This window comes from Antedon mediterranea, chromosome 2 (assembly GCF_964355755.1).
Source record: "Antedon mediterranea chromosome 2, ecAntMedi1.1, whole genome shotgun sequence".
Taxonomy (NCBI): domain Eukaryota; kingdom Metazoa; phylum Echinodermata; class Crinoidea; order Comatulida; family Antedonidae; genus Antedon; species Antedon mediterranea.
This window is the reverse complement of record NC_092671.1, coordinates 5778644-5804889: the sequence shown is the minus strand read 5'-3', so window position 1 is coordinate 5804889 and position 26246 is coordinate 5778644. Positions and strand designations below refer to the sequence as shown.

General features: G+C 32.6%; 1 protein-coding gene and 4 non-coding genes across 5 annotated transcripts; 4 read left to right on the top strand and 1 right to left on the bottom strand.

The window, feature by feature from the left end:
- The first annotated feature begins 5967 nt into the window (after positions 1-5967).
- Positions 5968-20753, top strand: LOC140039214 (uncharacterized). Its single transcript, XM_072084813.1, has 15 exons — positions 5968-6202; positions 10369-10527; positions 12174-12392; positions 12711-12905; positions 13099-13341; positions 13742-13874; positions 14075-14420; positions 15245-15454; positions 15616-16038; positions 16999-17157; positions 17570-17805; positions 18130-18305; positions 18679-18836; positions 19444-19761; positions 20092-20753. The coding sequence occupies exons 1-15, from the start codon at positions 5968-5970 to the stop codon at positions 20353-20355; spliced, it is 3474 nt and encodes a 1157-aa protein (XP_071940914.1). The 3' UTR covers positions 20356-20753.
- A 197-nt stretch (positions 20754-20950) lies between these two features.
- Trnat-ugu (transfer RNA threonine (anticodon UGU)) lies at positions 20951-21022 on the bottom strand. The gene has a single exon. It is a non-coding gene; the product is annotated as a tRNA-Thr (tRNA).
- Positions 21023-21158: 136 nt separating this feature from the next.
- On the top strand, positions 21159-21230 carry Trnat-ugu (transfer RNA threonine (anticodon UGU)). The gene has a single exon. It is a non-coding gene; the product is annotated as a tRNA-Thr (tRNA).
- A 295-nt stretch (positions 21231-21525) lies between these two features.
- On the top strand, positions 21526-21597 carry Trnat-ugu (transfer RNA threonine (anticodon UGU)). Its single transcript has one exon. It is a non-coding gene; the product is annotated as a tRNA-Thr (tRNA).
- Positions 21598-21892: 295 nt separating this feature from the next.
- On the top strand, positions 21893-21964 carry Trnat-ugu (transfer RNA threonine (anticodon UGU)). Its single transcript has one exon. It is a non-coding gene; the product is annotated as a tRNA-Thr (tRNA).
- The last annotated feature ends 4282 nt before the right edge of the window (positions 21965-26246 follow it).

Below are 26246 nucleotides of genomic sequence, written 5' to 3'. Positions count from 1 at the left end.
AGATATTTACCCAATCAGCGGACAGAGAATAACCGGAAATACAACACTTGTAGTAAATAACTTTTTAGTTAGCAGTCAAAATCGTCTGAAGGCGTAAGATCTATAATAAATCTTGCATAACTAGTCAATCATTTTATGATGTTGGAACTTGATTTAAACTATACCACCATTACACACTATTACGTAAATCAAACTTGGAAACATATTCAGCTTACAGTTAGCACGAGGGCAATGAAGAAGGTGAATTAACCGTGCTTTAATATACTGAATAGGCCTACTGTTTAATACTTAGAAAAGTAGGAAAACCATGAAGATTTAAAAGGGTCTCATCTCGTATCACAACATATAACCTATACACCAACAATTTGAATTTGTACACAAACAGTATACCAATGCATTACACCAATTCAGTTACTTGTTACCGGTAGGCTACCTTTGTGCGATGTTGAACCAAAATAACATATCTGTATTTACCTTAAGTGACGTTTCGTTTCGTCGACAACCTGTAGATTTCTTCAAATTATAATACATGAATTGGTTTATTGTCCTTTTGTGATTCTCTAGGCCTACAAAACAGTAAACATTTATTTTCTCATCAAGAGTGAAATAAAAAAATGTTTTTTTTTTTATAAAAAATATAACGTAATCACAGGCTGGAGTGAAAAAATATTGATTAATATGGTACATGGAAAGACCTTTAACTTCGATTTAACCCGTATTTTGAAAATTCTAAAAAAACAACCGTCATCGCAGATTCTAATTGAAAGTCAATGACCGAGTGGTGAGTAAATAGAACAAAAATTACTAACGAATACAGCGCCGCACCCTCATTGTCAAACAGTAACCGGCTATAAATAGAACAAATGATCTCTATTTTCACGAGTAATTCCATTGATAATTCGCTTTAAAGCAAGAACGTGTAGATTATAATCGATATTACGTATGTTTACTCAATTTATTTCATTCCATTACTTTAACGACGAATTATGTCATCATTCGAGCTTAGAGAAATCAATGTGATAAGGATGACGTCCAAGGGGAAACATTATACTGGCCTACACACACACACACACCACCCACACCCCCATAACATAAAATATAATATCGCATAATGTATGCATACTAAAATTAACTTGCATATATTAAGTTTATTATTCATTGACAAAACAGCTACATAATAAACAAGGCCATATACATGGCTGCAGTCGCGTGCTCAAATTTGCGTTGGTATTTACCGACCAACCGACCGACCGATCAACCGACCGACCGACATAGTGAGCTGTGGAGAATAAAAATACCGTAAAAAGGCTAAATAGCAGGAATATCATTCAATAAGATATAACGCCATCATTGTAACAAATGATTTTTAATATTATTTTTTATATTTTTAAAAAACTTTTAGCAATTCAAAATTAATGTATTAACTGTAGGAATTAATAAATCAATCAAATCAAATCATTTCCTTCATTCATAAACAAACATAAATATGATTTCTTACAATATAAATGAGGCACTTTCAGTAAAGCAAAGCCTGTGCTGAAAGTGCCAACAGAAAATTTAATACTTAAAAATACAATTTAAAAGCCCATTTTCACAAAATAAATTCAAATAACCGAAACTTTCTCCCTTAGTTCTTTGTTTCACTTAAATACTCTTTTGACATTGTACTTTGTGTTTTTAACATAAAACATCATTTGGAATAATATTTTGACTGAATTACGTTTAGAAAAAAAAATTACATGTGATCTTGCAAAAACCTTCGCCAAAAGGCAAGTATCTTTAAATAACCTGTTCGTTCTTAAAATAGCATAAACTAAACTAAACACAGTAACAGGTGATATGGGAGTACAATGCACAAATTTAAACACTAACATAATGTTCTGATATTTCAGCCAAATTTCTTAATCATCAACATATTAAATCAATATTTAGGTAGGCTGTGCACAAAAAATATCCATAACAGTCACAAGTCTATATTCGTTTGTTTTCATTAATTAGCCGCTAAACTCGACATTATAATTGGGTTTTGTTAACCTACCCAGGCGATATACTATTTGTATTTGAAGCAGCACTGATCCAGTTAAACCGAAATTGCTGGGTCTCAACTGGGCTCGTGCGAGGAGATCAATTTGCTTCGCTGTTTGAGTCTAGATGTTCTATTGTTTGGGCTCAATTAAGTTTGGTAAATAAGATTAATTGTAATAGTATAATTATTAAATAAACTTAAGAGTGAATGTAGCCTTCTTACACAGGAGTGGTTCAAGACGATGCACGCGCTAAGGAGCACTCTAACCGGCACGAATGACCAGTGTCATGGTTGACAACATCAATTTGAAGGCCTACTACACCCTACTTCTTTTGGATGTAAAACTTAATTAGGGAGATAAATAACATCTTGATTTATTTATCCGTCTAATTCTTTAGCACACGTCTGATACTGTAAATCACAAAATCAGATGAGCAAGTTATCTACGTATTAATGAAGGAAAGAATATATAGGCCTACTAATAATAGCTCCTTTCCTCTATTACGTGCTATATACTGAAACCTGGTCATTTGTTTGTTCACAAAACCGGATTATATAAAGTAAACCCCATCGACGCAAGACAAATAATGGTAAACAAATAAAACTAACTAGTACCACGGTTGATGAATTTATGAAAGTATTAAAATAAGGATTTTGAGCTTGTGGTGAGGTAAACAAAATTCTTCGCTTTCCACGGAACAGATTTTAATTTATCGAACACGGATAATATGGGACAATTTTTCGTAGTAACCACTACTTTCTGTTGGGCGACAAATTCGAATTTTTACCGATATCATTATCATTATTTACTTTCAACTTTATTCACATCATACAAACAGTACAATATGTGAAAAGGAGCTAAAAAATAGTTTTCGTTAATCGGGGTTTGACTCCTGTCACAAAAAATAAATTAATCAAAATGCATAAATTTTGATCTAACAACAATAATTCAATAAGAAAGAGAAAAAAACAATATAAAAGAAATAAAGTAAACATCTACACTATATAAAACAATGATAGAAATAATAATCAATGCTTATAATAATTAGGCCTATGATCAATATGCCTATTTCTCTATTTTTTATATATTTTTTTTTTCACAGACCAATGTTTGACAGAAAAGCCGGTAATCTAATGTTTATATTATCTCAATGAAATATCTATGATCTATCTAATTAGTTCTAAGAGAAATATCTCCTTGGGCGTTTGTCTTATGAAACCAAACGAATAATGAGTGTACATTGTTTGATGCATCGTTATTCATTATTACTTTGTAATGATGTAATCATTCATCATGCACTACAAAATGACACATTGTAAATGTTATAATCAACTTTATCTCATGTTATTAAGACAAGTCGATAACATCAGTGATGTATGTATGCCGGATGGAGTTTTTTTCTGGTAACTTTGTGTCTAGCCAATAGGTAACGTAAGGGTTTGAGTTGTTGTGTTGGTGAAACATAGAGAAATTAAATTGAACAGAGTTTAAGGACCTCGGTTATAGAGTAGAGCAACAAAAAGTGTATTTTGGTTTAGGTGGGCATTAATATCGCCATGGAATCAAGCCGCATGTTTAAGGTTCTTCGGTGGTCCGAACACATCTACATCGGAAAATTACCTAGGCCAAATACAAACCACGCTGGGCCAGGCGAAAATAAAAATATGATGTGTGTAAGATACATACTGTATATACAACCTCAACCTGGTTGGGGTTGATACTTGAAGTTTTAAAGAAATGTCACTCTATATGTGATAAGTTGATTACAGATAGGCTGAAGGTAGGCCTAAAACATTGGAAAGAAGCCACATTGTGTGACCAGATCACAAAGAAATGTCGTGGGTTCACCTTGGTTGGCCCAATAAAGGGTAAACAACACCGAAAAAATCCACTCTATGCTGGATAGTATAGTAGTCCTTGCCAGAAGTAGGAATTCTACAGAGAAATAAAATATTACAATCAGAAAAATAAAAATATGATATACAATTATGAAAGTTACGAAGCGTGTGAGGATGACAGACGTGAACTGTATTGTTATGGGCCTAATGAATACCTTAATGAAATATCAGGAACACAATCCGTAGTGGTTGTCACATTTAACTATTTAGACTGACGTCATACCAGTTAGGTTTTGGGAATGTTTTTGTGATGAATTTTCTATGTTGTCATTTTAAAAGCTTAAAATGATTCATGAAGTATTTTTATATGACCGGGATGTACAACTTCCGGTCTTTTTAATCTAAACATTGAACATAAATGTTATGACAACTTGTCGTATTTAACAAGATACTGTCACTGTTAATTTACCATATTTTGGCAGATCTCCTGTATACTCAGTGGCGATAATCAGTTCATCAATTAATCAGTATAGATACCACATAGGCGGATACACGAATTTCATAAAGATCGACCCAGACTGACTTATGACCACACTCAGGTCAATTTAAGGAAAACTTTAAGAAATGAATTTAGATTTGCAATGAAATCCTTACTGCCTGTCAAATATTTCAGTACAATCGATTTTGTTGAGGGCGCACCTAAACTTATTTTGTAATAGGCCTAGTTTCCCCATCGATGATCACAAGCAGGAATTCAACTTGCATATATTAAGTTTATTATTTATTCTTGACAAAAAGATACATAAATAAAGACCTTAAAAAGTGTCAACGAAGAATAAAATAGCAGGAATAGCATTCAAAAAGATATAACGCCATGGGAACATTCTAAATTAAATAACCGAACTTCAATTTCATTCTAAAGGAATTCTTAATTATAACATTTATTTAAATTCAATTCAAAATTTTCGTCCAACAGACAAACAGTAAGCAAAAAGCAAGATAGAATAATTAGAAATGCAAAAAAAAAAAAAAAAAATGGACGAAGGCAGAATCCAAAAAAATAAAATTCTTTGGCGCGATTGACAAAGATACGGAGATTCGGTTAATAAGTAATGAACAATGCATTTTTTTTTATTACATACATTATGAGAAGAACAGTTATGAACACTTATGATTTAACTAATAGAAAACTAATTATACTAATCTATATATTTTCATGACTAATGGTAAAAAAAGTGCAACATTTTTCTCATGATGAGTCCGAGTAGAACCGCGGAGAACCATAATAATCTTCCAATGTGGAATAAATCGTTACAGTGTGTAACATGCATGGAGGTGTATGCGCAAACATACGAAACAAATAAAAGCTCAATGCATAATTCATTCGATTAGATTCGCCTTGAAATAGAATACAAAAGACGTCGTGAAGTTGCACCAAGTTACTTTTCCACAAGGAAATTATTATCCATCATTTTCACGTGATGATGGGACGACTGTCTTTGAGGTGACTCTGACAATGGACTGTCAGATTTTCTTTATACCTAATCATTCACAATTCGCCTGTCAAATTATATTTACGTCGATATCTATAATTGTAATGATTAACATTTTAAATTATATGTGTATTTCTTTTAGTATAGCATGATGTATGAGGACCATTTGAACCATTACAGAAATACATGAATATTTAATTAATTCATAAAATTTGACTGTTCACCAAAATCTACTCACTGCACACAAATCATGTCAAAGCAGACTATTATCAACACTATGCGCGCTTATTTTTAAGCATTTAATGTTATGGAATTATGTAGGCTGCATTGAATTGGTGCATTTTAGAAAGCTTTCGACAACTGGTTTAAAGTCCATTAGACAGTACCGCGCAGTGTATGATATTTCCCAGATGACGTATTTTACCGTAGCCGACTAGTAATTCCATGCATAGCTCTGCAGAAAAAAGGTGTCTATTAAAAACCTATAGTTATTGAACAAGAGACAGACTATACAGTTAACATCAACAACGACTATACGGAAGTTTCTTTTAATCTTCAGAACTTTTACAAACGTTGAACGAAACTTGAAGAAAACAAACTTTTCTAGAAATGGCAAACAGTAAATGTGATCTTGTAGATGTGGAGTTAAAAGAACAATTAAACGAAAGTCTTTCAACCTCAGTAGTGCCATCTAAGAAAGAACCAACGCCTAAGACAACTACTTGCTGTGTGTTTGTCATCGCGACTGTCTTGTTGATTATTGGTGGTATCGTTGCTGCGTTGTACACCATTTTCTTAGATCATAAAATAAAAAACTTGGGAGAAGAATATATTAACAAGGAAGGTAAGTATTTGTGTAATGTTACATTAATAAAATAAGATATTCCTAAAGTAATTATGTCATCATAATAAACATTATTACGTTCTATGGTTATTGATAGCAACTATCTGTCTAATTTTAAAAGGCAATTAAGAAGTAAAACAGTATAAATTATGAATACAATAAGGTGGAGGTTCATGATACCTATTGAACAATTCTCATTTCTTAATTTAATGTATACCTACCGGTATATTAATATATATTCTAGATGAAAAATAATTAAATTTTATACTGTTTAATACAAACATAAATGATTATGAAATTAAATTTTGAAAATGTTATTTAAACTATGATTAAATAATGATATTATTGTCATATATTTATATTAGAAATCATAATATTTAATATAGCATAATGAAAGCAAATCCATCAAACGTCACTTTTTGCTTCTTAATTAATGAAAGTAATTCAAAGGTAAGCATTTAAGTAAGATTTAGATCAAACTAAAAGATAAATAAGAAAACATTTATATTTATGTAACAATTTATGAATCGAAAATACCCAGAAGAATAGAAACGAAGGCAATTGTGAATGAATGAGTTAAAAATTATTGACAGTGTTGACGGCCGTGTATCAAAGCGCATGCGCAGAACACACTAAAAGCTTTTATCGTCAAATAAGGTAATATGATTTATATACTGTCTGATTTAAATGGTATGAAATATTCACATGTTAGATGATGCATAATACAGAGTGATGAACTACAGTATAAGCCATTTGTAGGCATATATGTTAATGTCGGTAATGTATCTACTAATGTTGTATACTCATTAATAGTAAATGGTATAGAAGCTGTGTAACGATTGCTTGCTAGGCTAAACACACATAATTCAGAAGATTGGAAAAGAAGATTTGTTAAAAAATAAACAAAGATGAATTAAAAATAGTGTTTCATCGAAGCCAATATTTTATCCCACTGCAGGATCATAAATGTTTAAAGTACTCCATGCTATGAGATATTATAGTTTTCTATAAAAGCATAGTTCTTCTAAAAACTACCACATTTCCTCTCTTAAACGTTTTGGCAATAATAATATAGGTTAAAACTTCAGTGGTATAATTAAATTTACATAGGCCTACTGGTAGATTATGAAAGTTAGTAGAGTATTCCTATATTCATAAGGACATCAATTCCGATAATATCTTAAAGATGTATTGCTCCCAAAAAACCATGACAAATGAACATTAATAAAAATTCTTACTTTCAATAGGTCATTTTGTAGATTTTATAAAGTTAATCACTTCCATAGAAAAAAACCGACAAAAACTATAGTTACATTCAACCAAAATCCCATCATGACTGGCAGCCAATTTGACTATTTTTTTTGCTTTAAATTACAGTTTTTTTAGGTAAATCATTTTTTTTTCTGATCCCATTTTTGGTCAAATTATTATTATTATGTGACATTAAAATGACATATTCAACAAAAAAAATATTTCTTCAGGGGACAATACATCTTTAAGTGTTAAAAAAATTTACGGTACATTATTATCAAATAAAATGGACGAATTTTTCATTACCGGTATGCTTTGACTGTCATAATACTTGTTTTAACTTGTCCTCTGTTACCAAAGTCATATTTCCCAAAGGCATCACATGGTTATTATACTGCCGTACAATTCCCATATAGAGAATTAAAAGTTTAACCTATTATTTTTGTATATAATTTAAATCATAATGAATAATCACTAGGATATTAACCCTAATTGGTACCACACCGTTTATTTTTCTTAATTGTTTAAACATTTATGTAGAAGAGAATAGGATTTTAGGGATTTTACTGTGTAGATGATAAGAAAATGATTACTGTATTTTCAACAAAATCATTATGTCACAATAACAATCCCGAAAATTATGAACTCTTGTACACAAATCGATATAGATCGATAATAATTATTAGAATGTATGATCAATAGAATTGTGCCCGCACCATGGACTTCAAGTGTCGTAAAGTTAAAAAAAAAACATAACATGATTTTATATCTCAACTGGATCACTATAAATAATCATTCAATAATTATGACATGCATTTATAGAAGTGTACATACAGTCAGAGAACAATAAAGTAAGAAGTAACTTATTATTGTCTTTTAGTAGAACATTATCCAATAAAATCACGCGGTAACTGAAACGAATGATGTACTTTAATTTTTATATACCCGTTATTCTATTCTAAGTTATGCTATTATTAGGCTGTACATTAAACAACATAAAATATTCAGTTTCATCATAATTGTAGATGATATAATAATATAACATAAAGGTAGGTGGTCCATAATATCCTATAATTAAATTGCATTTAGTAAAACTTTATAAGATTACTTAAAATTTACTATAGCTGTCGTATAGGTAGAATATGACATGCTCCTTTAAAACAGCGCGGTGTTACTGATATTAATGGTCACGTGTGTTTAAAGATTGCTACAAAAGTTTTAGTGACCCATATCAAATTAGCATCAGGATTTAATGTTATTTAGGTCTATAATAAAGATATCTCTTCTTTTTATCTTACCTGATTAAACACATTACATCGTTATTATCATTTTTATTGCCAGACACAAGTCACAAGTCGATTTATTTGATCCAGAAAATATCATAACATTAATAGTATAATTTTATTATGAAAGTGAGTTTGAAGACAGTCTCATTATTATAAGTGTAGAAATACCTATTATGGTGCAAAAAAAGATCAAAATAGTTCATAAAATAATGATTTTATGTATCATTCTTCGCATACTTGCTTCTCATCGTTACATAATAATAGGACTAACGAGATAATTATACGTATAATTAACAAAATAAAAAGATACAATACCACATGAAACAATTCTATGCCTTTAAAACTAGACTATACATTTCAGTTCTTTATATATTGTTATAAGACGGCAACAAACGAGCAATTATGACACCAGTAAATCAGAGTGATGACAATGTTTGTCGTTTTGTGTGATCTAAAAAGTTAAAGATAAAACTTGATGTTGATGCAACTTTGTTCACGAGAAAGAAAAAATCATTTTTCAATTTAAGAACATTTATTTGTTTCAATAATGGCAAATTAACAATAATATACATAATATAATTAAGACTTTACTGAGGATCCTGTAAAAGAAGAAAAAACAATGAAAAATATCTTGAGAAATGATTAGGACTAATAAAGAGTTATTATGTAAAAAGCTGTAATTGCTTTTGGGAAATGGAAGCCATCATGGTGCACATTCTGCTGCATTAAACATGTTAATATGTCAATACATAATATATACAATGTTAATATTAAACACAGTTAATTATTTAGATATGTGAATATATTAATAAAGAGTTTATTACCGTGTCATGTTGTCAACATGAATCAACAAACCTATCTTTATCGATGGCTAATTTATTGATAAGGGTCGAGTCAAATTTGTAATCTGTATATCAATCTTAATCACTGTTCAGACAGGTAAATTGATTTAAAATGAGAAATTATTAAACTAATCGATGAAGCATTAATGTTCCATTATATAGTTATAACGTCATGGCATGTTTAATATATAGGCCTTAAGCTCTGTCTATATTATCAAACTAGTTTGACAAGAAAAGTGTGATGTGCCAAATATGGAAGTGATATGCAAAAATATCGTAGTGATATGACACCATCATGACCATGGGCAGAGCTTTAGTCTGCGTGTCTATTCCAATTGCGAAAAGGACGATAATTGGTATTCTGGGCTGGCTAACCTTAACCTAATTTCCTTAACATTTTTAAGTGTATATGGATTCATAGTAATATTTAATGAAACATATACTACTCCTGGTTTATGTCAGCTGTCTAAACTGTACAAAAAGAGATGTTTTTATATGGGCTTACGAGTACTTACATAGAATTATCTATCCAAGTTGTTCCGTAATTCCTAAAGCCTAAATGGCGTCGATGTACTCAAATTAACAGGTTCCTAAGCAGATCCAAATAGTTTTAAAACTAGAGCGTTTCTAAAATTTATAATTGAACAGATTTATACAGGACAAGTTTTGATAGACGTCGCTAACCAATGTGTGGATGATCTTTGTCTTTATAATAAATGGATAAAATAATAATAAATTAATGGAAAAATAGAATATAATTTTCATAAAAACTATTTTTATTTTGTAGAAGACCTGTGTTTATTACCTATTAAAGTTGGAGATTGCCACAAAACACATCAACGATGGAGTTTCGACGGAAACACATGCAGAAAGTTTACTTACAAAGGTTGTAAAGGAAATAGAAACAACTTTATAACTAAAGAAAAATGTTTACGGGCATGCGCAGGTAACTTTCATTAGGCCTACAGAAGATTAAACTGGAAAATTAGGTGCTATTAATATGAGATATATTTATTATTGTTAATATTATATATAATTGTAATGTATATGTACCCAATGTAGGAATTTGTATATTATTTGCTGACCTCGTTGGCCTGAATCATTCAATCCAGAAAATAATGTCATATCTGTCACTTGTAGTGATGTAACCTATAATAAACGCTGCAAGCAAATTTGGAAAATGTGGGATTCGACAGTAAGCTTCGCTAGAGGCTTATAACTATTGCATATCAATTATACTATTTATCTCTTCTTCTCTTTCAGTATATAGCTCTGCAATTAAGGTGTGCTAACAAACCCGTATAGTCTTATTGCTAATATATTTAACATTATGTATGGATTTAGATTAGATGTTACAGATTCATAGTTTGATTTAAAAAAATAACTTGACAACTATTGATCATAAACTTTGACATGAGCTAAATTTACTCTAAATATTTAAATTTATAAAGAGAAAAGTGGAAGCGTTTATTAATGTTTGTCCTCCAAAAATAATTCTTATTCTCTTATTTTTATTATCGCTTTAAATAAATGGATTTTTACCAAACTTGCTAAAATTAATTATTACAACTGTAGTCATAAAAATTAATTGGAAAAACTGATCACTATAAATCTACCCACGCTATCCGAGTGCATTACTTTTGGTTATTTTTTAGGATTAAGATGATAGAACTAACGGGTTTATCTTCATCAAGACAGGTTATATTTTGTAGCAAGCAAGCTACTGCATACCAAATAACCTGCCTTTAAATTATTTGTTCACACATTAAATTCTCGGTTTACCTGCGAATAATATATAAACTTTACTAGGCACGAGACTGATGCACAGTACAACTTGTTCAATTGATTGTTTTTATACAAGTTCGTGATATTAACAAATAACCAAACACCGTATAAATACGAAAAAAGAAAGAAAAACAATTTGAAAAAAAAATTGCACCAGAATCCCTTCAATCTGACACCTCTATTTAGGGGACACCATGCCGGTACTTCCCGTGTAAACGGGAACCCCTGTCCAAGTGTCTCTTGTATAGGAATTCTACTGTAGTACTTAATTCATTCAATATGTATAGGCCCTAAATGGAAGCGTCTCCAACAAGATTTATCGAACCGATCAGGCAAATTATTTAATTTGTGGCGTTTTTAAATATTTATAGTAGTTTCATTTATAATTCCTGATGGACACAAATGATTAAATTCTTTGTGTGACAATTCCTGTTAATTTAAAATGCAAGTGGCATAATAAACGAATATGCAACTATAATCCGGCCGGTTCTATCATTTAAATACATTAAAGCTTTAATTAATGAATACACTTTTGTGTGTATATTATGTTGTAAATAATTGAGCCAATTATTGCAAGAACTGACGTTATAGATATTGGTAACATTACACGCCCACTTTTTTATCAGGGTTTTTGATTAGCTGTAAGTAACGTATGACGCAATATGCAGGAAACTAATTATTTTTAATTCCAATGAACCGGTGTTACTTCCAGATATTGAAATGGAAAGACAGACTAACTACTAAGATCTGAATGAAATTTATTTTATATTTTTTTTCTTTAATGATTTTGGATATATCTTTTTCTAGGATCAGGTGGCTTACCTCTAGCATGTAATACTCTTCACGATAAGCCATTATCTACAGAAGATGTATCTGAGATATTTGGAACAAGTTCGATACTGGAAAGGATCGCTCCTCCATTACACACTGGTACATTAAGGTCTGAGGGAGCCCTACCAACTGGACATTTTGCTAGCAATGCAATTCATAATAACCCAGCTCCTATACGCTTAATACCCTATTCAGGTAATTCTGTAATAATTAGCTATGCTTTGTTAGTACATATCATGCATAGAGATTGAATGATAATTATGTACGAGTATGATGGTCGGCAATGATAGGTAGAATGATAAAATATGTAATGGAAATATCTAAAGTAATAGAGACTACTTAAATCTCTCTATTTGTGCCTGATAGAGATGATAGTACCAGCATCCAGTAATACATTACTGTGACTTTATGCTTAAATAATTTGACATTTACATTCATCAATTTCCGTTCATAAAAATGTAATCAATTTACATGGGCATAATTTATTTGGGGATTACTTTTTGACATATATAGCTATTATGAATGAGGACGGTATAACATACGATGCATACACGTTAGAAAGATGGAATGCGAGTACGCGGAGTGATACATTCCATCAACTTACACCGGGAAAGAAAGATAACCCCTGGATAAAGTTAGACTCCCTTGGTACAGGAATGAAACAGATGGTCTCCGGTCCAGATAGCAATCCTTTTAGCAAATTTACAGGTACAAAAAAGCTATTTATTTTTTAAAAATAAAAAACAATTGATTACATTATAATTAATTGTATTATAATTATCCACGATTAAAACATCTATTTATTAGTTTAGTCCATAACAGTTCGCTAGCTTTTAAATGCACAATCAATGTAAAATGTTAAGGGAAAATTAGGACGAACTTTGTTTATCAATTACTGTAGGCTTGTCTGGTGTTCAAGTTGGAATTGCCAACACAAATCATCCGGAAATGACATCATTTGAAGAAATGTATGCTAATTTTCTGTACACTTCTTCTGACGGTGGAACACTAGAGCTTCCTTTGGTTAGAGGAGCAGCAATGTTGACGCACATATTCACACAAGCTAATCCCATTCTAACACCACATTGTCTGGTTGCCGTTAATGGTCAAGATGTATCACTTGGTTGCCCAGAAGAAGAGTCAAGTAAGAGTCTTGCAAATTATAAGTTTTGTGAATATTAGTGTTAGTAACGTTCCTGCCTAATAATCGATGTGTCTCGACCCAAGACAATCTAACAGGATGCCGAGCTCCGAAGATTAAAGGGTTTATCTGTGGCTGCGACACGATCTGTTTCACGCCCTTAACATACACCGCGCAGAGTATGTACATAGTACAGTAGCTTACTGTTGGTATTTGTCGCAGCCATATACATAAGACTGTCTCGAGTTCCTATCTTGGCAAGGCGAGCTCAGTATCCTGTAACCTAGGGAAACTATGACGTCATTACACATTTGGTACACAGTTTTGTGGATTAGGATATATACTTTCCGCAAAATTCAAATGCTTTTTATATTTTCTTTATTCACCAATTGGACATTTTTAGGTGAGGATACGGGATCTGGATTTGTAGAAGCCTATTGTAGCAGTGCTGAAGAAACTCTCTACTTGACACTTCACATGACAAAACCGATTGAAGAAGTTACCGATGTACAATGGGGAGCGTCGCGAATTGATATGTAAGTACGGTACTGCAGTACAATAATATATTGAACGTACCGCAGTAGTGGAAATGGCTGAGTGAGATATTGTTCTCCACTTTTTATGAAGTTGTTTTCTTTGAATTAAGTCTAATACAAGAGGAAATGTACTGAAGAATTACAATTATGTGAACTTCCTTTTAAGTATGTTACAAGTGTATTTTTAAACTTAAATACAGGTGGTACACAGACGCTGAAATGATAACCTGCAACAATGCTATATGCAAATTGTCAGATGACAAGATGATGGTGGAGATGGCCATTCCGAACTATAATGGTGGAAACATGGTATATTCCATTAATGTTCTTGATCGCTATATGATTCCTAGCAACGATTATTATGGCTACTGGATTACGAACCCAATGCACGTGACATGTGACAATAAAACTGAAAGACAATTGAATATTGGAACTCGGATGCCGAATAATTGGTTCTACGGAAGTGCATCAGTATCTGCGAGTTGTGGTAGAACCACACTTGAGATAAACGTCACATCAAAAAACGTTTTTGGTGGATTGGAAGAGGTGTGTTTTTTCCATAAGTAAAATAGACTTTAGGACTCAGGCTGATAAATTATTTAAACTGAGTTCATTGCATTGCTAGTCATCAGAGTGTGGGGTTATGATACTATACATCTGTCAAATGTAATGAAAGTGTCATATATACTGCCTACTTATAAACAAGGAGATCTTCTATATAAAGCCTTGTCTACACTATCAAACTTTATGTGACAACAAAATGTGATGTGCCATGATGTCATATCACTGCCATATTTGAGCATATCGCTACCATTATTATTTGGGCACATGCCTTTTTTGTTGTCACATAGACAGAGCTTAATATCATACATAATTATCCCTTATAACAACATCTTTCGGTACCACTTATCATTGATAACATTTATTAGTAATAAGTCGTTATGTCTGAATATTGATATATCATAAGATTACTGTTTAATCCCTTGTGAATTAAAACTTTGACTTAAATGGTGATTGATAAAAGGTTTAATAATACAAATTTCAAATGTTTAGTTCACACCTTTTTAAAAATTAAAAAATGTGACACTTCAATAGGATTGAATGACTAAGTTTTTCTATTTTAAAATATAATTTAATGCAAATTTCAAAGAACTTACAAATATATTTAATTCTTGTTATGTTAAAAGAAGCACATGTATTCAAGTGTTTATTTATTATAAAAAATTGACACAATGTGGAAATGAGTCATATACACAGTGAAGATTTATTTAGTTACTGGAGAATATGGCTTTATTTTTAAATCGACATCTACCGAATAATAGTATGTATGTTTTCAATGCGTTATATTAAAATATATAATTATTTTACAGATCCAGTTCCTCCATGGAAATAAAAGTGAATGGCATAACAAAAGAATATGGGAAAAGTGTACCAAAAATACATGTCAGTTATCATACGATAGAAGGAGAGTTACATACACGGCCACCGTGTCTACTAATACACATGTCTATGCTGTTAATGTTATAGGTCAATATGTTGTCCAGCCTATTCCTTTTAATTGGAAGAGATCTCCATTTGAGGTACGGTATTTGACTCAACTCAATTTTATGGAAAAAACTATATTGACTCTCTGAATGTCCATCTTCAACAGTGACCTTTGTGATAACATGGACCTATGAAATATAATTGAGAATAAAACTTAAGGCTCAAGAATTGACTATTACTTCGTTTTTATTTACAGGTTGTTTGTGAAAGTAGCAGAAATTCTTCTCAAGAGCCGCCATTGGAAATAAGCAGCAATTCGTTTATATTAGAATTAGCTGAACCATTAGGCGACCCTAAACTAAACACTAGAAAGTTTGCAGCCTTTTTTTCAGAAAAAATGACGATGACTATAAAAGGCGGGAAAGCGTTTTTCAATTCTAAATCTGAAAACTTTACAGGCATCATGCAATTAGCTTTTGCCGGTACAGGCAAGAAAGGTGACTTCGAAGCAGTTAAACAGCTTGAACATCACGTTGGAATATATTCTTACAAGCCTAGGACTCGAACCTGTGTTCTCGGTGATACAGGATACATAAGTTGGGATTGGAATACGCATGTTTTCCAGTATTTACAAAACAGACAGGAACCGCAGCTGCTGATCGTTACACTACCGCATCATGTAGGTTTATAGTCAGGGGAAAAAGGCACAATGCTTCCTACTTTCTAGGAGTTTTATCAGATAATCTATATTGTTTTGACCACAGTGCTGATTTTTCCATTTTTTCCTTAACTGTTTATAAGTTTATACATTGTTTTCAAGTTGATAAACAAGATACCAGGGAACAGTGAAATTACAGAAAGTTATTTAATTTCACTCTTCACTGAAGATACGAATCACATATTTTTTTAAATTTCATCATAATAATACATTACAAAGGACAAACATAATCAAATAAAAAATTAAATATAAAAGCAAACAAAAACAACAAAGATATCCATCTAATAAATTAAATAAAGGTTCATAAAAATTATTCTAATCTCTAACAATTTCATATTTGATTTATAAATGCTTCTAATATCCATTTTGTATTAACTGTCCTCAAAATTCTGATGAATCACAAATGTTCCAAATGTGTGGTGGAATAGATTTAATGCAGTGTTGAATAATGTTTGTTGGTAGTGTTGGGTAATATGGTGGTGAAAGCTTGAGGGATAAGTCGAATAATGTTTGTTGGTAGTGTTGTGTAATATGGTGGTGAAAGCTTGAGGGATAAGTCGAATAATGTTTATTGGTAGTGTTGGGTAATATGGTGGTGAAAGCTTGAGGAATAAGTCGAATAATGTTTGTTGGTAGTGTTGGGTAATATGGTGGTGAAAGCTTGAGGGATAAGTCGAATAATGTTTGTTGGTAGTGTTGGGTAATTATGGTGGTGAAAGCTTGAGGAATAAGTTGAATAATGTTGTTGTAACTTGTAGTAAAGTGGTGATGGATAAATGGGATGGAAAAAATACTATTTCCATAGACAGACATTAAGGTAACAATTGTAAATCAGTCAACATTTCTATGAATACTATAAATTTTGTGGTCTAAAACTTTTATAAAATGTCCAAATTCTATTCTAACAATGTTATTTCAAAGGAAGTCTTACTCGAAAAAGACGCATTGATACCAACAATATTTGGGTTCAAAGGTTATACATCAGACCTATGGGTAATGGAAGAGCCACTGGTTCGTGCTGAAATGGACCCAGATCCACAAGAGGTCAAGAAAATAAAAGAAAATTCAACAATGCTACAGGTAAGAAATTATGTGTGGGTTACAAAATATATTACTTTATCTTCTTTGTCTTTACAATATATTTATTTTCTCCGAGGAATTAATTTCATTTTTAATTGAAAATTATTCCGTTTTTATGCTTAATGTAAAGATTTAGATGAATTCCCAATAAAAACAACTGTCCGCAAAATGTGTGCAATCGAATATCTTTCTAAGTACAGTAAATGATAAGAAAAAACGGTCTAATTATTATGTCTGGTTGTATCGTCCCACAAAAATAATGATGTTTAACTCAAAGCACAAGAGCCAAGTAAAAACCACATAAGTAAACCTAAGCGAGCGTATCGTGCTTTATAATAAACTAGCTGTGTTCTATTCTAAATAATGTATTTACAAAGCTTTATTCCAATTTAAATTGTTTTTAATCGATTAGGATATCATAGATGGAATTGCAAGGGACGCCGCCAATCACACACTTGATAAAGACTGCAAGCGCGAGGGCGCTCAAAGTTACTGGGCTGGTAAATCCATTGGAATGGTATCAAGATTAGCCAGCATATCCAGGGCATTTGGGACAAATCATTATACTAAGCTAGATGAATCATTACGTCGGTGCTTAGATCTCTGGCTTGGTATAGTTGAAGGAATAACTGAAGCAAACGTATTTAGGTACGACATTCTGCCAATTAGGTCCTAAACGCAGTCCTACAGACATACGAGTCATTCCAAAACACTTTTCACTTTTATGACATATTACATATAGGCATAATATGGTATATATTTTAAATTTATGCTTATAAAACATTTACAGTAGAACACCTTCTTTGAGAAACAGGGACATCCCTCTATTAACGGGACTTCCCAGACATGAATGAGGCAAATATAGGGCATGTTTTAACACACTACAACCAACCAAGACACTTTTGGGTCCCGAAGGTGTCCCGTTAATATTACTGTATGGTATGGTTGATATATGATATGCTTTTTAATCAGGTACGATTCTATTTGGGGAGGTATGTTCCTGTATAGCAATAGAAAATATGAACCAATTTATTACTGGACCAATTTTGGATTTGTCTCTTATTCAAACCATCATATTCATCTTGGGTATTGGATCTATGGTATAGCTTACTATGCAAAGCACCACATGGAATGGGCAGCACGAAATGGTTAGTTCGGTGGATTTCTATATATATTATACAGTATATAAATGTGATTTATTTTCCGTAAGAAGAATCTGTGTAGCCATATTTGAAATGTTGAGTGGTGATTTAGCGGGAACTTTCTAATGTCCGTTCAACCTAATAAGTGGATTATGTACGTAAAACCATGTGATTTTTTCCTCCATGTTTATAGACTAAACTGCAGCTCTTAAAAACGAGGATCAACTTTAGGATTCTTTCTATACTGCCCTCATGTAGCAATACATTACAACTCACTGATAGGCGGCGCTATGTATTTTTTAAACAATACATACAATGCAAGAATAATATACTGTATCAATTTTGTAAATATTTAAAAAGTTATCTTTTATTATTTTAGATACGTATGAACGAATTACAGCAATTGTTCGTGATGTTGCAAATCCCAGTAAAAATGACACATTCTTCCCAACCGTACGCCATAAAGATTGGTACATGGGTCATTCTTGGGCAACGGGGATTGGAGGGGGTACACGGCTTACAGAATCAACCAGTGAAGTAAGATCCTCATCATTTTTATTTATTCTTTAGATTATTTAGAAATTTTGATCATGCACGGCGACACTTACAAATGATGATAAATCCATCCCGTAAAGTAAAATGGAAACTTTCGATTTGCGACGACGGGGATGCAGCTGCCAGCGCACAATTAGTTAGTTTTTTTACTTAATATTAGTAAAAATACGTTTCATACGTATACGCTTGACTTGAAACAAAACTAAACATGCCGGCTAACATAAAAAAGACAACATTACAGACTTAGGGCAAGTCTAGCGCACAATGTATTGTTGTTTGTTTTTGCCTGGACTTAGTAGTAGGAGTGCTAACCATTACACCATAGAACCGATGCTTGTCTAAATTAGAAGTCAAAAGAATTCGACAAAGTGCCATTCTTTTAAAAAAGATTAAAATCGCGTAAAATGAATTACTCCATAGAACCATTTCGAGGAATCGAGCGATAAAGCAGACCCCTATGTCCCCAAATGCATGAACATGATGCAACCATGGTTCTAGTAGTCGTCCCAAATCGAAAGGTCTCTAATATTGGTTGTCAAAAACACCGCTAAAACGCATGGTGTTTGACCGTCATTGATTTATTCTTTAGGCAATTAACTGTTACCACGCAGTGGCGGCGCTCGGGCACGCTCTTGGTGACGTAACAATGCAAAATATAGGCCGTCTGATGTTAGCTACCGAAATCAGATCAACGAGGGAATATTGGCACGTTAGAGCGCACAACAAACATATTTTCCCGCCAATTATTCAAAACTTTGGAGTACTAGGGCAGATGCAAGAGGATGGAATTTTCTATTATACACTAAGCTGGCCTTGTAACCCAGACCAATTTCCAGAACGACATGCATGTATAGTTGGACTTCAAATTTTGCCAATCACATCCGTGTCAAAACATTATATGGATCAGGTAAATTAACTGTTAAAAAAGGGTTGAAGCGACTCTTTAAGCTTCGTTCCAACTTAGACGCAACACAATGGCGTAAGCGAAACGCAAATAAGTTTACCAATCACAAGCGACAGTTCAGGCTGATAATCCACCATCGCTTGTGGCGCATACGTTGCGTGAAGTGGGAAGCAACCAAGCTTTAGTCGTATATTATACGGTACTTAAGTTGCACGCATAAAACACCAACATTTTAATGTTACTGATTTTTACCATTATTTTCTACCATTTTCGCGACATATTAAAATATGTATCGAAAATGGTAGATGCACACAATGTGTTTTATTTTATTAGGAATGGGCGCGGAATATAGAAGACGTTTGCAGTTGGGCTATAAATCCGACGACGGCACCAGGCGCTAATCTCATAGACTTATCACTATATACACTAGAACCAGTTTCAACACAATGGGCAGTATTTTGCTACGCAATAACCTCACAAATTGACAATATATCCAAGTTGGAAGCAATAAACTATATGAAATCTATATATAGCGCCCGACTAGAAGCCGGAACAGGTTTTGCTAGCACTCTTCTGTTTATCTATGGATCTACGTAAAGTTTATTATGCGCTTTCTCTCCTTTGGGAAGCAAGCTTTAAGAACTTTATTATGGTGTGACGAATGCCAATTCAATTATACAACCTCAGAGACCATCAATTCGTCAACAATATTAACTAAATCCATGCGTTTAAAATACTAGGAAAATGACGAAATTGAGAAAGTTCACAATATCTGGAACAAGCCACATAATGAAAAAGTCAACAAAAGAATCAAATTTAGGCGGATTTCTCTCTTTTCTTTAACAATGACATATACACATCTATCATTCATTAGTATAATAATAAAATGTAACAATAGATGTTTTTTTTATAATGAAACAATAAACACTACAGGCAGGTGAATCTCATAACTTACGTCATTTAGGACTTCATTTTAACAATGCATTGTTGTTTTAGTCATTTTCATATCATTTTGAAACAATGCAAATATAACGTCTACGTAAACTGTATATATATATATATATATATATATATATATATAAATCATACTGTAAATTATAGAAACAGTGCTCATATTCGGAACATGATCTCATAATCGCGTCGAGCATAGCTCATTGGCGAAAGTTCCATATTTTTTAGTTGTATGAAAAAATGTCTCTGGCGGGATTCGAACCTGCAACCTCTCGCTTACAGGGCGAGTATCATACCACTAGACCACAGAGCCATGTATGGTATTATCACAGATTTTCACCCACCAGATACATTCTCTCATACAACAAACGCCCTCACAATATTGTGAGGGCGTTTGTTGTATGAGAGAATGTATCTGGTGGGTGAAAATCTGTGATAATACCATACATGGCTCTGTGGTCTAGTGGTATGATACTCGCCCTGTAAGCGAGAGGTTGCAGGTTCGAATCCCGCCAGAGACATTTTTTCATACAACTAAAAAATATGGAACTTTCGCCAATGAGCTATGCTCGACGCGATTATGAGATCATGTTCCGAATATGAGCACTGTTTCTATAATTTACAGTATGATTTATATATAATTTACACAGTGCTACGCAACATCATTGATTTACATATACAAAATATTATTTAAAAAACCGTTGCGAATTAAAGTTGGAATTTATTCTGACTTGTTAAGCCTCCACTGATTGTGAGGGCGTTTGTTGTATGAGAGAATGTATCTGGTGGGTGAAAATCTGTGATAATACCATACATGGCTCTGTGGTCTAGTGGTATGATACTCGCCCTGTAAGCGAGAGGTTGCAGGTTCGAATCCCGCCAGAGACATTTTTTCATACAACTAAAAAATATGGAACTTTCGCCAATGAGCTATGCTCGACGCGATTATGAGATCATGTTCCGAATATGAGCACTGTTTCTATAATTTACAGTATGATTTATATATAATTTACACAGTGCTACGCAACATCATTGATTTACATATACAAAATATTATTTAAAAAACCGTTGCGAATTAAAGTTGGAATTTATTCTGACTTGTTAAGCCTCCACTGATTGTGAGGGCGTTTGTTGTATGAGAGAATGTATCTGGTGGGTGAAAATCTGTGATAATACCATACATGGCTCTGTGGTCTAGTGGTATGATACTCGCCCTGTAAGCGAGAGGTTGCAGGTTCGAATCCCGCCAGAGACATTTTTTCATACAACTAAAAAATATGGAACTTTCGCCAATGAGCTATGCTCGACGCGATTATGAGATCATGTTCCGAATATGAGCACTGTTTCTATAATTTACAGTATGATTTATATATAATTTACACAGTGCTACGCAACATCATTGATATATATATATATATATATATATATATATATATATATATATATATATATATATATATCCAATCTGCAGACAGTACTGTTTCGATCTTATTAGATCTCGTCGGTGCAGCTCTGGTTTAAATATATATATATATATATATATATATATAGATATCTTCTTGATGAGTTTTTTTGTAGTGTAGTATCATGATTATATCTGAATAAACTATATATATCCTGTAATTGTAAATAGAAAAGGTCATTTAGAATTACATGGCAGCTTATCGAGTTTAAACCAATACAAATATTAAATGTGGCAGTAATTCCAGCGTATTAATTGTAAGATAACAGTGTACCTAAACACAATGTTCGCAATTACGTGTTGTATATACAAGAGTAGACGAAATAGTACTTTTGTACAGCTTTTTTTTAACTTATATAATATTTAGTGCCTACTTTTTTATGCCAATAGAAAATAGTTTTAAAAAGCAGCCACACTGTTAAACGCGTATATTGCCAAAGGAAACTTGTTTTCCGCATTTACTCATGTTATAGGCTTAAGTTCTTTCTACATTATCAAACTTTATGCGACAAAAATTGTGATGTGCACATATCATATATTGCCATTATGATGTCATAGCACTACCATATTTGGGCATTTTACTACTGTATATTTAGACAGATCATACTCTTTTTTTTTTTCAAACTAGTTTGATAATGCAGATAGCCCTTTTGTAGTTAAGCAGCAAATGATGAATTATGCTGTATCTATGTGTATTTTAAGTAATGGTGTATATATCCTTTATAACCCCAAGGCAAATTATCGGAGTTGATTTTACACTTTTTATGTCGAATAAAATACTAAAATGTTATTTGTACCTGCTGTAGTCTTTATTTTATTAATCATACCGTTTCATACGTAATGGTTCATACAAACAAATTCATACGTGCCTTCTTAAACCGAGTGCCTAACATGATAAAGTACCTGAATATAATAATATAGGATTAAAAGAGAAGATTAAAAATATATTGTTTTTAATATCATTCGGTCACTCGCATCGCATATTTCAACTTAATATTGGTTAAAAAAATAAATATTTTGTCACACATGGCGTTTTAAACGTATAAACGTCGACTGATGGACAGCAGAGGCAACGTACAATATATATCACGAAGGCCTACACGGGGGCCTACAATAATAAGCAACTGAAGGATTGTGTAGGCTAATACAAATGCAGTAGGCCTACAACAATAAATTAATAACTACTGTAGGGTGTGGATTATAAGAGGCCTACACCAGATTTCCTCTATGACTTTGTTCTATATGTGTCTGTTACTTACAAAGAGGGTTTCTATCTCAATCTTTAAAATTCGCGCACTGGTTGTTGTCGTCGTCGTTACTTCCGCATTCGCTGATATTTTATTTATTTATTTTATTTTTATTTGGAATTACACCTTTAGATCGGTGGCACACTTAGCACAAAGGTGCATCCTTTACAATAACAATATAAAATATAGGCCTAACAATTAACAGAAAAGTAAAAAGGCAAAAGCAACTATCAACCTCTATCCTATCTATAGATGTGGAGACTTGATTTATTTTGTAATTCAATTCTCCATTCATCTATCATTATAGAGTTAAGTTTTCTTAAGATTTCAGAAATTGGAAATTGGAAAGTAGACTTCTTTATAATTTGAGAGAGTGGTGAAGATATTTTTGGAATCACAATTACACTTCAAGAGAATATCGTTTATACAAGATAGAAACTTATACCTTAAGTCTTTAAATTCACAATTAAGTTGTAGCATTCCAATAAACATTATTTTTGGCCATCGATAGTTTTCCATCTTTATAATTCTATGGAAGTATTTCATACGAAGAGCGTTATGGATCTCGTTAATTGGAGACCAACCAAGCTCTCAATATAAGGCGACACAAGGTGTATTTCGAGGTGCTTTTAAGATATAACGCGCCATTTGGAGCTGGAGATATCTATATCTATTCTACTTAAAGAGCACCATACTGAACTACCATAGTTGATAGATGGGAGAACTATCGATCTCCACAGAGTATCCCCATGATATACTTCAGCATTGGCGCCCTCTCTTACGGCAACTAATTGTAGGACTATGGTTGGCCTAAGGGCGTGTTTAGATTATCGTGATGTTTAGGTAAACGCCAATCTACCCGTGTTTAGTTAAAACAAGTGTTTATATTTTAGGGTGTTTTTACATAGTTAACAATTGCAACTCAATAGCTCTTCTTCGAATCAGATGTCATTATTCAAATCGAATTTAGGCCTCTCCATATAACGACAGCCACTGACCGCAACATTATCATTTTTATAAATAAGTCAACGAAACATAAAGGCGGCTATAGGAAAGGGTTGTTCGAGACGCAAAGTTGCGATGAACTGTTTCAATTACTACATATTATAATAGTACAAATCATGTTGAACATTTAGGAAATAATAACCCTTTTCAACAACATAGCATACAAGCGTTTACAAAACTGTTTCCTCAGAAGCAGATTAACACCATATGGCCAAGAAAGGCCATGCTCATAATTCTGCATCCTAAACCTCTTAAGTTTGTTTTCACCTGTGTAACCACCTCGCACTTGACATTCTATAAATCAAAACCTTGGTACAACACGTTTGGAGCAACACATTTATGAAGCATTATTACGTCACATGTTATCCTTCAATCATCAACTTTAATTTCTGATAGCAGATGGTATACATTTAATAGCTGTCATTTGTAATCAATACCAATCAGATTTACGTCAGGTTCACTGTAAAATGTGAACCGGTAAATGTTTTCTCCATGGAATCTGTATTTTCCCACTTTTCTGTTTTTCCCAGACTCAGATAATTTCGCATACAGGAAGGTTTTGGCTTGGCATGTTTTCATTTTGTTTTTATGCCAAACATTAACACGCCTACCGTATGTATCTGAAAGTATTTCTTCTCAATGTTTGTTGTTTTCTGTTATGTGTTAATATCTAGCCTACTCTGGTAGGTGCAGACAAAACGTAAAACACAAGCTGCGTGTCCATTGAGAAATGTTGGGTAATGCTAGTGTAGATATAGGTACTGTTATGCCTATTCTTAATATGCTTACTTTGTTTTCCGCTAATTATATCACCATTTCGTTCCCGTGGCAGTGCGTTAGTTGAGGTCTTTTATTTTACAATTAATTGATAACAATTTCGACAAAATCTACAGTTATTGCGTTTAAAAGTTGACGATTATTCGCGGGATTTCTACACGTTTTACTTACTTAGTCCGGGACATAGCCGAACTTATATGACTATACTATATATGACTAGATTCCTCCATAACTTCCTATCTGCTATTGTGACAGCCAGTTCTTCTCTCTGTACCAGTATTCATCTCTAGTACATCAATGTATGTGAGTGTTGGTTTAGGTCTCGGTTACTGTACTTTAACCACATGGGTGTCACGAAACCTAAGACCACGAAAGCTAAGACCCCCTAAGACCTAAGATCACGAAAGCTAAGACCCAAGACCTAAGATTACAAATTCTAAGATATACTACAGCTTAAAAACAATACTTGTTTATCCATACATAATTTTAAACACAGTAGGTTTCATTTATTACCATAAATATAATTTAATACCACCGCAAAACATAGATAAACTCACATTATTTTCGCCCGTTGAGTAAATGTATATTTTTTCTTTACAACAAACAAACTTGACGGGGTGTTTGTTTGTATATATTTACTCCATTGTGTTGGTTCAGAGGATGTTTTTCTTACGCACCTGCCTTTCTTGTATTTTGACTCCAAATTTGTTGACTAACTTTATCCTGAACACCACACTTTAAAATTAGGACTTATAAGTACTTTCAGAAGGAGAAACACATAATAACAAATAAATAAATCCTTTAAATTTATGATTTTACAGATGTGTTTCTTTGAGACTTTGTATCCTGTAATGTAACTCCTCGAGCTCCCCATGCTCAATGTTTTTGTTTCTATGGAGCGCCAAAAGAGCAACAATAATAGTACAAGTATAAAAACAGAAAGAAAACGAAACAAAAAAAAACTTATCATGATTTTTTAATTAAAATTTATTTGCCAGTATTTATTTCCTCGTACTTGCATGATTATACTATTATCATTACAATTT